The following is a 15,076-nucleotide window of genomic DNA, read 5'->3' as shown; positions in this document are numbered from 1 at the left end:
TCTTTGGTATAAGCTAAGATATACTCCTTCTTTCCCATTTCTGTTATACTGGGTGCATCTACACATGCAAATAATGCAGGAGCAGTTTACTCTCGAGTAAGCTACTTGAGAGTAAACTCTCCCAGGCACGTGTCGACACATCATGGATGTGGGAGCAGATTAGCTATTTCTAGCAGCAGACTGCTCCTGCTCCCTGCAGCCCTGAAACAGCCTGCAGCAGCCAGGGGGAGCTCTAGGCTCAGGGGCCAGAAGACAGCTGTCTCCTGGCAGGCGCTGGGACATTACTCCCTGCCCCTGTAAGCTGCCTGCTGATGGGGCAGGCTCCACCACTGGAGCCCGGAAGGGGACAATGTCCCCTGCCCCAGCAGCAGGGAGCTCCCAGCCTGTTCCGTAATCACAGGGCCAGGGCTGGGAAATCCTTATCTCCCAGCCCAAGCCTCACAGTCACGGGGCCAGTGCTGGGATATCTTTATCTCCCAGCACCAGCTACGCCACTGTGGGGCCAGCACTGGGAGATTCTTCTCTCTCAGCACCGGCTCTACAGTCATGGAGCTGGCACTGGGAGAGAAGAATCTCCCAGCACCGGCCCTGCAATTGCAGAGCTGGTGCTGAGAGATAAAGATCTCCCAGCCCAGGTCTCATGACTGTGGAGTGGGGGCTGGGAGCTCCCTGCTGCCAGGGCAAGGGGACATTGTCCCTGCCTGGGCTTTGGTAGTAGAGCCCACCCCAATAGCAGGCAGCTCCCAGGGGCAGGGAGCAACCTCCCATCCCCTGCTGCCCATGGCCAGGCATCTAAACGTGTACTACTGTGCAGTAAATAATCTTGAGTAAATTTGCTACTTGCATTTGAAGGTAGCAAAATTACTCACAATTAGAGCCAATTACTGCGCAGTAAGTGTCTGCATGCGTAGATGCAGATACTTACTGAACGGTAAATAGCGTTACTGGGCAGTAAAGCATCTCGTGTAGATGCACTGTGGGCCAGATTCGGATCTGATCCCATATCAGTCTAGAATAACTCCATTGATTCCAGCAGAATTGAGCCACACTGAATCAGGTGTAACTGAGATCAGAATATAACTTTGAACATTTCTGAATCTATTACTTTTAGGGGTGAGCAAAACAGTTCAGATAACAATAGGACTGATCTTAAATTTTGCCCAAATTTCTCCACACAACCTCAGCGCTATAATTTCAGGCAGCTAGGATACAAAAGTACTGAAATACTGCATAAGAAGTTGTATCAAGCCTGAGAAAAATGTCTTGCTGCAAGGAAATATTAGACATTTTGTGACTTCTGTTCCCATGCATTTGATGAAGCAGGCTATCACCTACAAAAGCATATGCTGCTCTCTAACATGCCACCCTACCCTACCTTCTGCCTGACTTCAGACTAACATGGCTGATCACCTTTCTGTTCCCATGAGATTCCAAGCCCTGCTTCCAGACTAGAGAGGTCTATACAAGCATCTAAGGGCACCTGTACACTAGGGCTGTGCAAAGCTTCAGTCTTTGATTCGATCCGGTGGAGATTTGGCCTGATTTGGTGGCCGAATCTCCAAATCAAATCAGGAGACCCTTTAATCTCTCCGAATCAAATCGGAACCCTCCAAATTGATCCAGGGAGATTTGGAAAGATTCTAAGATTTAGACATAGACACAGCTTTAAATGTTTTTTCTACATACCTCAAGGTACCAGGCAGCTCATGAGTGCTGTGATGCTGGAGCACATGGAGTGTCCCACAGGAGCACGGGGGGCCCCCACGTGCTCGTCAGCAGACCCAAAGTGGACCAGAAGCACTTCCGGTCCACTTCCAGGTCCTCTGGGAAGCGTGCACCGTGCCTCCCTGGCTTGGCGACTTCCAGGTTCATCGCCAAGCATGTGGGGGGGCCCCCCGCACTCTTGTGGGACGCTCCATCTGCCCCAGCATCGCAGCATTCATGAGCCATGCTGGTACTTCGAGGTATGTAGAAAAAACATTTAAAGCTGTGTCTATGTCTGAATCACTGATTCTCCAAATCAGCATCAAATCTTCAGATTCGGATTCAGCTGAATCAAATCAGGGACAGTGATCCAAATCAACAAATCAAATTGTTGTCCCCGATTTGGGCAGAATCTGAATCGAATAGAGCCCGCCTTGCACACCCCTAGTAAGAACATGCCTGATGTGGTCAGAACAGATGACCAGCCAGTACTGTTAATGAATTAATATTGCTTTGCTTCTGACCATCTTCAACTGATTTAACACTTTTTCCCTGTGTGCTATGTGCCTTACGAGCTGCAAGTGTTACCAATTTAATTTTTAAAAAGATATTAGACTACACTGAAAAATGTATAACCTACTTATCACTCCAGGCTCCAGTCCACTCCACTTGACCCCAGGGATTTCTTATCCTGACTAGTTTCTCTGAGCGCCTATGGTAATTCACCTGTAAAGTACAAAACAAGCAGTATCTCAGCCTGTTGTTATTCCAATCATCATCATGTAGTATTTATTTTTACATCTACAGGAAAAACAATTTGCGCTTTAGCTGTGTGATTAGTTCTAATTTGTAAGAATTAAAAGAGCACTAAACGGATCTCAATCCCCAGTTTACTTTCCCCTCGGTACCACACCATTACTGCACAAACGGCCTTTCTTGCAATGCTCACCATTTATCAGATGCTGTGCAAGTAACATCCAAGGATGAGCATAATTTATAACACAATGCAGTATTCGCAGCCTCATCAGCATGTGGCATTTTACAAGATAAGGTGGGAGCATAATTAGTACAAAGTTATTCAGCATAATCATCTCTCTTATCTTGATAGTTTGTGATATATAGGAAAAGATAAGGCCCAGTGCATGTACAGTATAATTAGTTAGTATAATGCTGGTTGCAGGCTACAGTCTACACTGAGGAAGACTGGCTAGAACAAGATATCTGAGAGGTTATCACTAGATGACAAAAATTCCAAGCTAGCTGAATATTACAATCAGTGTTTCTTTCTATGTAGCTGTGACGAGACCAGCAATATTTTCACAAGGATCAGCTAGGCAAAGCCATCAGAAAGCTCTGAAGGTAGAATTTCAAGCCTTAGGTGATGTGCATGTTGTATTGGTTGATCTGCTTAATGATGCATATAACAGTTTCATCTAAACTAGAAACCCCATTTGGGTTTACTTAGGAGTAACCAAATTGATCTATCTGTGGTACAGGGCCTTACCTCTTCTGCTCCAGTGAGAGAATAAGCATGTCCCTTCACTAGTTTCTGACGTGTGATTGCTTCAGTCTCAACTGCACTGGTGGTCTAGGACAATAACAAAGATGGTTATGTACCGCATGTACACACAATTCTAGTGACCAAATTAATCCTGGTGCAGACAAGAGAGAGATCAAACAGACAACTCTAATAAGAATAAAATATTCACCACCACAACCCATATTAAGCAGAAGTAGGTCCACAACAAAACCTCAGATCCAAACTCCAGATTTCATCTTACTGTCATCAAAGCCCAGTTTCAAACACATCAGAGACCTGGTAGGAAGGGCAGATATTGAAATCTGAATTCAGATCCAGACTCCCCCTTCAATATTCACATCCAGTCTATAGCCAAGATAAATTTCAGTTGCAGTCTGGTACAAGAACTCAGTCCAAAGGGCTCATTATGCCAAGATCTGTATATGTGACCCTGGCTTTTAAAGGTATAACATTAAACTAATAGCAAACTGGGACAAGATGATAAGGGTTTTAAATATTTTCTATAATTTCTGTGACTGCATTACCGGTGTCAGTAACTTACAGGACTGAAAAATAGCATTATCCCCATTTTGCATGGGGAAAAGGACAACTCTGGGAATCACCTGAGTGACCAAGCATAACTTATAAAGATGCCAAATGGACTGTGAATTCAAGGTATTCTTCAGGGAGTGTTTGTCTCTCTCTTTCCCATCTGAGTATCTGAACAGGCAGCATTGGAATCTTAACAGTAAGTAGAATTGCATTTTGGGATCTGGATGAACCAGACAAGTGATACTTTTCTAAGATGGGTTTTCAGTGTCAAAAGAAAGTGAGAGATCAAAGGAGAATTATCCTTGCACTGGCATGGGGAAGTCACTGAGCTCTACTAGAAAACTGTGCCACTATCAGTTTGCCTGAAGCATCAAATGTTGTGGTGTCCACAGCAGCTTGTGTATCTGTGTCCCTGAGCTTCAAAATAAATAGTCAAGGATTAAACATCATCACAAAGCATTTAAGGAGCTTATGCTGAAAATAAGGAACTACATAATACTACTTTAGTTCAAAGACCTCAAACAGATTTATAGACCAAATTAAGAAAGCCTCATACAATTTCTGCAAGGTAGATGAGTATTGCTGTGTCCATTTTACAGATAAGGAAATTTAAATACAGGTTTGCATCAGAATGCCCAGAGAAACAGAAGCAAAGTCAGGGACAGAATCCATAAATATTGATTCCTAGTCCATAGCTTTATTTATTATGCCATATAATTCTTATACTGGAAGCAAGAGTTATATTAACCTAGTGCTCCAACAAGCCTGATTATCTCCACAGAGTGGATTAGACCAGGCAGGGAACTGTACTAACATGATTATACTGGTTTCCAGAACCTGAACCAGTTCATTTAGAACTAGTTTTGGCATCTCTATACAGTACTTCATTGTGCCCTGTAGACACACAATCATAGAATCGTAGAAAATTAGGGTTGGAAGGGACCTCAGGTAGTTATCCTAGTCCAACGTCCTGCTCAAAGCAGGACCAGCCCCAACTAGATCATCCCAGCCAACACTTATCTTGCCAGGTCTTAAAAACCTCCAAGGATGGAGAGTCCACAACCTCTCTAGATAAACTGTTCCAGTGCTTTACAACCCTCCTAGTGAGAAAATTCTTTCTAATATCTAACCTAAGCTTCCCTTGCTGCAACTTGAGACCATTGCTCCTTGTTCTGTCATCTGCTACCACTGAGGACAATCTAGCTCCATCCTTTTTGGAACAGCACTTCAGGTAGTTGAAAGCTGCTATTAAATCCCCTCTCAGTCTTCTCCTCTATAGACTAAATAAGACCAGTTCCTTCAGCCTCTCCTCATAACTCATGTGCCACAGCCCCAAACCATTTTTATTGCCCTCTGCTAGACTCTTTCTAATTTGTCCACATCCTTCTGGTAGTGGGGAGCCCAATATTGGACACAGTACTCCAGATGTGGCCTCACCAGTGTTGAATAGAGGGGAATAATCACTTCCTTGACCTGCTGGCAGCGCTCGTATTAATGCAGCCCAGTATGCCGTTAGCCTCCTTGGGCGCTTGTACATGTGAAAAAAAATGCCTGTTTTTAAGGTTTAATTGCATCACATATTACACATTTTTTGTGATTTCAGTGGGTTTGGTACATTGCAAACAAAACCACATCCCCATGTAGTTTAGTTTGCAACGTAATGTTGTAGCCTCTAATCTAACAGTCTGCCCCCTGGCCATGGGAAAGGCAGGCTGAAGGCAAAAGCGGTGAGGGGCACAATCCTTTTCTTCTTTTTTTTTCTTTCTCATGAATCCTGTCTGCCTCTCCCATGGTCAGTGAGTGAGCTGCTGAGCAGCCCCTGAGCTGAGGGAGGCCCTGGTCCTTACCTCTATGGTGACACCCCCTGTGGCCACATGAGCAGGCAGCTAGTGAGCTGGGGCTGCCCCAGCTCAGAGGCAGTACCCACTGGATCCAACTCATCCCCCATCCCTCTGGGGTTTCCAGTGTGCCATCCCTGCTGCCTTTCCACTGCCTGCAACCACCCAGGAAAGAGCTGGCATGCCCTGGGGCAGCACAGGGAAGTTGCAGGAAGGTGGCTGGGTGTGCTGGCAGCTGGAGAAGGGACAGTGCACAGTGCACTGAACGCCCAGGCGGGCTCAAGGAAGCTCAGGCTCAGCAGGCTTCCAGCACACTGTTCACTATCCCCACTGCTTTCTCCAGCCACCAGCACACCCAGATCCCTCCTGCTGCTCCTCCACATTGCCCTAGGGGCAAGCCAGCCCATTCCTGAGTGGCCCCAGGCAGCAGGAAGGTGGCAGGGACAATGCACAAGCTGCTGCTCCCTGGGAGGGCTCAGGGAAGAGTTGGATCCAGCCAGGTGCTGCCTGTGAGCTGGGGCAGCATCCAGCCCACTAGCTGCCTGCCTGGGCAGCCCCAGGGAGCACCACCACTGCAGAGGGAAGGGCTGGGGCCCCCTGCAGCTCCGGGGCCACTCAGCCTACTGACAGGTCACATGGGCAGGCTCTGCTGAAAAAAAAAAGCGGCAAGGAGCCCAATCCTTTTTTTTCCCCCACAAAGTCTGCCTGCAGCCAGGGGGTGAGCTGCCAGGGTCCCTGAGCTGAGGGGGGCCCCAGCCCTTCTCTTCACGGTGGCAGCACCCCCCCGGGGCTGCCCAGGCAGGCTGCTAGCAGTCCAAGGGCTGCCCCAGCTCAAAGGCAGCACCCAGCCCAATCCAGCTGTTCCCTGACCCCAAGCTGGGGCAGACCCTGGCTTGCTAGCAGCCTACCTGGGCAGCCCTGGGGGGCATCACTGCCATGGAGGGAAAAACCGGGTTCCCCTCGCAGCTCAGGGGCTGCTCAATCTGCTGGTTGCTTGCCCCGTGGCTGTGGGATAGGTGGGTAGGCTTCCTCAAAACAAAAAAAAAAGGATTGGGCCCCTCTCTGTAACAGTGACGAAGCCCCTAAATTTAAACAATGGGTTTTTAATCATCACAATGAAAAACCCACCATTTCAATTCACAGGAGTAAACTCCTGTAACATGTAAAAGTGCCCCTTGACAACAAGGGCATACTGTTGGCTCATATTCAGCTTCTTGCCCACTGTAACCCCCAGGTCCTTTTCTGCACAGCCAGTCAGCCCCCAGGCTGTAGCGGTGCATGGGATTGTTCCATCCTAAGTGCAGGATTTGGCACTTTTCCTTGTTGAACAACATACCCTCTGTTTCCTGATAAGCGGTTGCCCATTTAGGGCTTGATCCAAAGTCTGTTAAAGTCAATAGCAAAATCTCATGCTGACTTCAGCAGGCTTTCAATCAGGGCCATCCCAAGTGGCAATGTCTGCCACTGAGCTTTCGCTAAAACAAAACTTGGATTTCTGTAAGATTTGCAGTAAGACACTTGCAGCCTCTCACATCAATGGAGCAGCCAAGCAATGACCCAGCATTCAGGGCCTTCCGGATGATTTGGTAGAGGTTGGGTGGTGCCTTTCTTAGCTCATATGATTCAGAAATGCCTCCAGTGAAATCCTCAAACCCTTCTATTGTGGAGCCTCCTGTGAGAGCTTCATAAGAGCCATTCAACCTGTGGAGTAGAAAATAAGAAAACTGAGCTGTATAAAGGACCTTAGGCCATCTTTGACATATAAAAATTGTTTGTACTGCAAAAATAGTGGCAATAACCCAATTTCTCTGTTACTGTACTCAGAGAAGGCAGAATTAGAAGGTAAAACATCTTAAGCAAGAAGGTTAGTAATGTGCCTTTAAGTGCTCAGGAAGAACATTAAAGACAGATGGAAAGAGGGCTGAGCAGTAGTAAAAGGTTGATGTTCAGGCAGACTGCATCTGCACAGTGCATCATCAGAGCCTGTGACAGTTGCATCCTTCCTGTGAGAGCTCAACCACAGCCTCCTTCAGAATTAGCCCAACTTACTTAGCATAAGCCTTCTCCAGCAGGGCACTCCAGAACTCGTTGCCTTCCTCTGAATGAACGAAGAGCAGTTCCCCATTTTTGGTGGGCAGCCTGTCATCGACCACAACATCCACCCACTCCCCAAACTGCCAGAACTGAGGAAGAAAAGTGAGAAAAAGCAATTAGGGATGTATGGTCCAGTTTCCTCCTCACCATCAGCCTCCTCCCACCCTCTTCTCCACACCTGCATAGTGAGATCTGCCCTTTACACGGGGGAAGAGTCTCTCATGTCTTTTGGCCATCACCTGCTCTCCTCCATTTTCAGATCCCCCATGAAAACCCACCTTGAGGAATCCTTCATTGGGCTCCTTCCCACTGAGTTCCTCCCCATCCAAACCCTTCCTTGCATGTTACCTCATACATAAGACCTTTGGGACAGGGACAAACCAAGAAGTACCAGGAAGTGAAAGATCCCAGCATAGTCCTTCTGGAAGCTCTGGTCTTTGGGAACAACTCTATCTAGAATTTCTTGATCCAAGGTGAGAGATGCAATGGCAGCAAGAAGCCAGCAGTCACCTGAGAATGTGCAAGTTTCAAGACAGAAAACACAGTGGTAAAACTCAGCCTTGCAGTTTCCTCATTTCCCTCTATACCCCTGGTTCTCAACCCTTTTAGCCGCAAGGCAACTCTCCATAACTTTTTGGAATTTAGTGAGAGCCCAGTTGAGAAATGCAGAGCTAGAATCTAGCTGCTGCCCAGGTGGCAGTGGCGGGGGCAGGAGCTCACCCCACCATTTCCAGCATCTGCCCCTTCCCCACCCCAGGTCTATGCCTGCCCTTGCTGCTGGGACTGTGCCTCCAGTACCTCATACAGCAGCAACCAGAGACATGTGCACTCAGGGACCCAACTGCAAAGCCCAGGAGCATGGGAAGAGTGGGGATTCAATCCAGGCTGAAAAGTATAGCCTGACAGTACAACATATACATGTCCATGTGTAGCATGCTGCCGGGACCATGGAGGTGGCTGGGGTGAAGAGCAGCTGTGGGTGCTGCTTATCTGAGGCCCCTAACACACCTTACATTTATGCCATGACCAACATGTTAATCATGGAATAAATGGCAAGAGTGTTATACCTGCACATAATTTAAGGTGCCATAAAATGGCAAACCAGCCATAAAAATATCTCACATATAATGTAGAACATGTTTATTAGGGCTGTGTGAAATTTCACCAGCTGTTTCATTTCGACACTGTTTCGACTCATTTCGAGGTCGAAACAGCAAAATCTAAATGAAACAAAGGGCATCAAAACAGCCTCAAAACAAAACAAGGCTAGTCGAAACGTTTTGAAAGTCAAAACGTTTCAACCATAGCGCTGGGGATGGGGAGTCAGCCCAATTGGGCTGACTTCCCATCCCCCCATGCTAGATGGGGCCAGGGGTGGGGAATCAGCCCAGCTGGGCTGACTTCCCGTCCCCAGCCAATCTAGCAAAACATTGAAACAGAGTCAAAACAGCCTTACTGTTTTGATGAAGCAAAACAGAACAGCTGTTTCGCATCAAAATGAAATTCGATACAAAACACTGTTCCATCAAAACCTCAAAACTCAAGGTGCAACAAAACAGTGCCATTTTGCACAGACCTAATGTTTATGTCTGGTTTATAGGTGGAAGGGGGGACAAAAAGCTGCAAGAACCTGGCTTTTAACTTGCTAGTCCAGGGGGATTATGATCTCAGCCTGTCCCTGCAGTGGCAAGTAGAATGGACACAAATGGGATCTGATCTTTGATCCCAAAATCGGACCTTCTGCTGTGCATGCATGTACAGCAGAAGGAATGATCATTAGGATCAGGGATCAGCTCCCATCATACAAATAAATGAACACATGTCAAGGGCCTGGAATGGTACAGGTTCTGGTGGGATGAGGAGTGATCACTTACCTCCTAACACAGGGACCAGGTCCTGGAGCACCCCTGGAAAAATCTGACACTGAACCCCAGTTGAGGATCACTGGGCATGTCTACACGTCCGCTTTACTGTGCAGTAGACAAATTTACTGCACAGTGAAGTGTCACTATCTATACACACATGGCAATTAGGCCACTGTAGACTAATTTACTGCACTGTCGGATAGTGCCATCAGACACAAGTACTACCTGACAGAGCAGAAAGTTACTGTGCTTAAACACATGCACAGATGGTGACAGGGATCACTGGGGCATGAGGGTGCTTCAGCACAGGGCTAGACAGCAGGCAGCCCCACACTGAAGCACCCTTGTGCCCCAGTCAGCTGCTCCACAGCACATGGAGCCCAGCCAGTGAAGCCCTGGGCTGGATGCTCCAATGGGGCTCCATGTGCTGTAAAAGGGCTGGCTGGGGCATGAGGGTGCTTCAGTGCAGGGGTTGCCCTCTGGCTAGCCCTGCACTGAAGCATCCTCCTGCCTCAGCCAGCCCTTCCGCAGCATGTGGAACCTGGTCAGAGCAGCCCTGGGCTAACAGGCTGATCCCCTGGGTCCCCTGCCAGCCTAGACTGCTCCCACCAGGCTTCATGTACTGCGCACAAATGAACTCCAGAGCTAATTGTTCCCGAGTTTTTTCCTCCCAGGTGTATGTTCAAATGGCATACCCAGGAGCAAAAACCTCCAGAGCAATAAGTTTATTTGTGTGCATTAATTACACATGTAGATGCACCCATTGACTGCTTCACACCATATTTTATGTACCCATATAATAAAATGCCAGTATAAAGTGTCCATAGAATTCCCCCTAAAAGCTTAGCTCAATTGAATTTCTCTTGTTTATTTGATAACATTTTTCTTGTTTTTCTCTGCTGGGAATATGTAGTTTTTATCATTTGTATTTTTAATACATCTATACACAACAGCAAATTTTGTATTGGCTTCTCAGGAACCTCCAGCTTAGGCATCTGGCCTCTGGGAGTCTTGGTAGACTACGGATTCAGAATGAGTCTGCAGTGTGATGCGTAGGGACCTACTCAAGTCATGATTGTGAAGATTTTAAGGAAATCATGAAATCAGGCAATATCCCCCAAATCCATGGAAAATTAATAAAAAAACCAGAAGAAAATTTACTAAAAATTAAATGTTGGCTCCCCAGTGGGAGCCAACAGTCCTCCCAGCTGTGTAGACCAGCACAAAGAGGCCTGCTGGCAGAAGGCAAACAGGCAATATAGCTGCCACCTCACCCCTCGCTGCTGACTGGGTGAGAGGGCTGCCTGTTTTGTGATCTCTCCCCTCTCCACTGATCAGTGGCAAGGCCACATGACGGACAGCCCTCTCAGCCAATCAATGGAATGAGGCAAGGCCATGTGACAGACAGGTCTCTCCACCAATTAGTGGCAGGTGGGTGCAGCCACAGGGCCCCTCAGCCAATCAGAGGTGTGGGAGGTGATGGCTTGAAAATGGTATTTAAAGGTTTGCTTTTTGGGAATTGGCTTATAGGGGTGTATGTGTGTGTAATTAGAATCATGGGTGTCTGGTGCCTCTTGAGTCAGGGAGGGGCACATGCCCCCCTGACACCAGTAAGGTGACCAAGGGGGGGGGTCCCCCAGCAGCCAATCCTGCGGCCACTTCCGGAAGAAGCGCAGCTGCTTTTGCTGGTGGCCCCGCTTCCTGGCCAGCAGTCACAGGGCGAGCATTGGTGCTCCCACCTGCCCCCCTGTCCTCCAGCTAAACAGGGAGCATGGCCTGTCAGGGGGTGCACATGTATCCCGGTGCACCCCCTATGCATCGCCCCTGATTAGAATGGTTCAAGATGGGCAGCAGGGGTTAACTGATTTCTAAAAGCCTGGGTCACACACACACAGTTTCCCCAAACTTCAGAAGCAGACATACTGTCTAACAAACAAGGACACGAAGTCTGAGAAACTGGGGGCATGTACCAGACTGTTCCATAACATGAAATAAGGTGGCACCAGCTCACAGGGCCAAAGAGAGGGGCCTGAAATTCCTGCCTTGGAAAGGGTGTGCATGTGATGAGCTTGAAATGTGTGGACGAAACAGAATGTGGACAGTATGACAAACACAGAGAAACCAATCAGCAATGCCCACAGATGAAGAGTCACCAGGAGAGAAGGAGAATACAAAAGCGGAGACTTGAAAGTAAAAAAGGGCCTGGGGTCCTCCTCTTCCCCATCCTCCAGCCCGAGATGGTCCTTGAGAGGGGTCCCTATCCCCTTCCCCAAGGAGAGGTCCCCAAGGCCACCATGGACAGAGGGAACACCACCAGCCCATCTCATCCATCCCAAGGGGAGCCTCAGCATCCCACCTCCAGGCTGCTGATACGCTGACATCTGACAGCTAAGAAAGGGCCTCAGAGTGAACCCTGTGTTCTGGCCAGATGTTTCTTGACTCTGATGACAGCCGTAGGATTAGTAGCTATAGAATTGCTTGATTATTTGTACTGCTTCTCTTTTGTTATCACTATGTATCAATAAATTTGCCTATTGTTGAATGCAAAGGTTATGGTCAGTCTGAGGGTGGGTTCCCCGGTGGGTTCCCCCCCTCCACCTCTGAACAAGGCATCTGGGTCCTACATCCAAAGTCAACAGGGGGAGCCCACCACAATAAGCCCGTGAAAATGGTGGCTGGACCCACGATCTGCCCGAAAAATCAGTCAGCTGTCTCCTTGAGTTGGGTAGACCTGTACATATGAGGAAGGGCTGAAGGAGCTGGGCATGTTCAGCTTGTTAAAAAGGTGCTTAAGAGGAGTCTTTAAATAGCAGTCTTCAAATACTTGAAGGGCTGCCACAAAGAAAAGGAAAAATACCTTTTCTCTGTTGCTGCAGAGAACAGGATGTGGACTAATGGCTTGAAGTTGCAGCAAATTAGGTTTAGGTTGAATATCAGGAAAAACTTCTTCACTGTTAGAATAGTGAAGCAGTTTAATAAACTGCCTAGGGAAGTTGTGGACTCACTGTCACTGGAGGTGTTCAAGAAGAGGGGATGATTTAGGTGTAGCTATGCCTATGTTCTGCTATGGGTATTTCCTCTGTTTCTGATCTTTGCTGGTTGCCCCCACCCTCCCCTTCTGCTACATGAGTCAGCCTCCTTCAGAAGCACTGGGTATTTTTAGGCCATGAATTAGAAAAAGTTAACCCACCAGTAGAGGACTGAGGCTCTGGAACTTCTTTCCAACAGTGGTAGCAGAGGTAAAAAGTTTATTAAAGAAAAATTTAGGCAATTTATAAAAGGGATTATATGATGTGTTGGTCTGAATTTAGCAAGGCATAAAGGCAGCAACAAAAAAAAAGAAGAAAAAGATGAAAGAGAGATCCCCACACAAAGCTGGTCAGAAGGGTAAGGGAACCTATGCTACCAACATGACTCTCTTAATATTGTATATATTCAGAGCCTGTGTATGTTGTTGCCATCCAGGCACTACTGTAACAGACATTTTTTTCCTGAAACGAGCTCTTTCAGAGAATAAAAAAAAAATGAGTGAGTGAGTACCTGTAGTAGCAGGGGGATGGGGTAAGGACTATGGCTCTTGATATAACAGGAAAAGAGCCTTGGGCTTGGAGTTTTAAATCTCCCTCTTTATATATACACCCTTGCTACTGGCTCCCATGTGTTCCGCTTCCACTTCTTCTACTGGCCTTCTGTGATGCATATAGTGCTAGGTTTGAGGAGGGGAAAGAGCAGTAGCCCTGGTGTTGCCAATTTAAAAGTACTTGTAGCCACATGAGACTTGACACAGTCTACTAGTAATGAAAAGAAAGACTGAATACTGGGAAAACAGTGGATCCCCCACCCCAACACACGCTCTCTGGTGGAGGACAGGTTGTTACAACCACTGAAGTAGAACCTGACCCATTAAAAATTGTGCATCAGCAGCTGGAATTTGCAAAACACAGAGGATGGCCATGTTGGAGCCATTCAGTCAGCACAGAGCCACTTCTGAGTCTTATTTTAGCTGTTTATGGATCTGACCCCCTAAGACACCAAACACACCGTTACATCTTTTACAAGAATTCCCAATGTGAAATCTTTCCTAGCATTTAGGAGAATACCAGTTACATCACTCGTTCCTATTTCCCTCAGGGAGACTTAAACTCATGCTACATGTCCAGTGGTGAAAGGAGCACACTGAGTATTCAGGGCTAGGTGTGTGCGTGTGTGGGGGGGGGAGGGGGGAGGGTCAGTGAGGGTTTGCCAACCACATTGGGTAAAGGGAAGACCACATTGGGTCTTACCTTCCTGACCTAATGCTATGAGTCTTACTGCTGCTCATCATCAGTTCTCCCCTGGCCAGGGTTCCTCAGAGCACATCCTGGTGCCCCATTTGCAGGCTATGCCTGCTCTGGCAAAGGCTCCCTGAGACTTGAGGAGCACCATTCTGCTTACCACATTAACCCCCTGCCACCCAGTGCACTGTTGGGTGCAGCACTGCTGCCCTCTCCGGCACTTATGGCCAGGCAGGAGAAGTATAGGGCTTCCCTTGCTGCTGCAAAGGTTCCCAGCATGGGGGGGATTCTGGCACCCACTCATAAGCTGGGTCAGGACAGGTGTCCCCCTCACCCTGCCCCAGTTATAATACTGTGTATTTTAGCTCGGGGTGCCCAACTCACTGCCTGAAGGCCAGATACAACCCCCAGTGCCTTGTCATCTGGTCTGCAGGGCTCCCCACACCCTGTGATCATGGCCTGCACACTAGATTCACTGCACAGGACAGTGCAGGACCCAATTCCAGCTTGTGGGGCTGGACAGAAGTGGCACAGGTTCCTAAGGCTCCAATTCCCACATGCAGCACTGGGAGGAGGTGATGTGGGGTCCCAGAGCCCTGGTCCTGGCACATGGGGCCAGCCAGAGGCAGCGCAGAGTTCCAGGGCCCTGTCCCCTAATGCAGGGTAGCCAGGGGCAGCACAGGCTGGATCCTGGGGTGTGGTGTATGATCCGGCCTGTGGATCAGCCCTGCACCACTTATTTGGCTCATGGGGCCGAAGAGTGAACACCACAGTTTTAGATAAATATTAAGGGTCACAACTTGTCTCTTTTTTTAAGTGTTGTGTATGGCACCTTGCCCAATGGGGCACTGGTCTGTATCAGGGTTGCAAGGCACTAGAAATAATGATAAATCAATAGTTATCAGAGTAACAGAAGTTAAAATGTGAACATCCTCCCTTTTGGAATCTGGTAAAGACAACCTTTAACCAGTTTGCAAAGCTTTCTACTCATGATTTAGTGGAGATATTAGACATGCATTGCCTTGCTATCTAAGCAGAAAAATGTTTAGGGAGAACCACTAACAGCTGTCAAGGTGAATTATTTAGTGACTAATGTTGATTAGAAGTTAGCTTTTAAACAATTAAGTAAAAATTTAGCCTTAGTTTCCTAGAAAGTTCATATGAAAAAAAATGGGCACCAAAGAATACCTATTTGAAATATTTTTGCAGTCATAATCAGAAAAGTAACCA

At 47.5% G+C, this 15,076-nt stretch overlaps 1 protein-coding gene across 1 annotated transcript in view; it reads right to left on the bottom strand.

The window, feature by feature from the left end:
- CAPN8 (calpain 8) overlaps nucleotides 1-15,076 on the bottom strand; it is a 49,695-nt gene that overhangs the window by 20,178 nt on the left and 14,441 nt on the right. The window contains exons 3-7 of the mRNA XM_006276636.3: nucleotides 8,099-8,217; nucleotides 7,663-7,796; nucleotides 7,146-7,314; nucleotides 3,209-3,292; nucleotides 2,345-2,430 (exon numbers count right to left, since the gene is read on the bottom strand). Coding sequence (XP_006276698.1) covers nucleotides 2,345-2,430; nucleotides 3,209-3,292; nucleotides 7,146-7,314; nucleotides 7,663-7,796; nucleotides 8,099-8,217 — 592 coding nt within the window. The remainder of the gene's footprint in view (nucleotides 1-2,344; nucleotides 2,431-3,208; nucleotides 3,293-7,145; nucleotides 7,315-7,662; nucleotides 7,797-8,098; nucleotides 8,218-15,076) is intronic.

Source organism: Alligator mississippiensis, chromosome 1 (genome assembly GCF_030867095.1).
Source record: "Alligator mississippiensis isolate rAllMis1 chromosome 1, rAllMis1, whole genome shotgun sequence".
NCBI classification, from domain to species: domain Eukaryota; kingdom Metazoa; phylum Chordata; order Crocodylia; family Alligatoridae; genus Alligator; species Alligator mississippiensis.
Note: the sequence above shows the minus strand (reverse complement) of the source record. Positions and strands in the feature narration are given on the sequence as shown.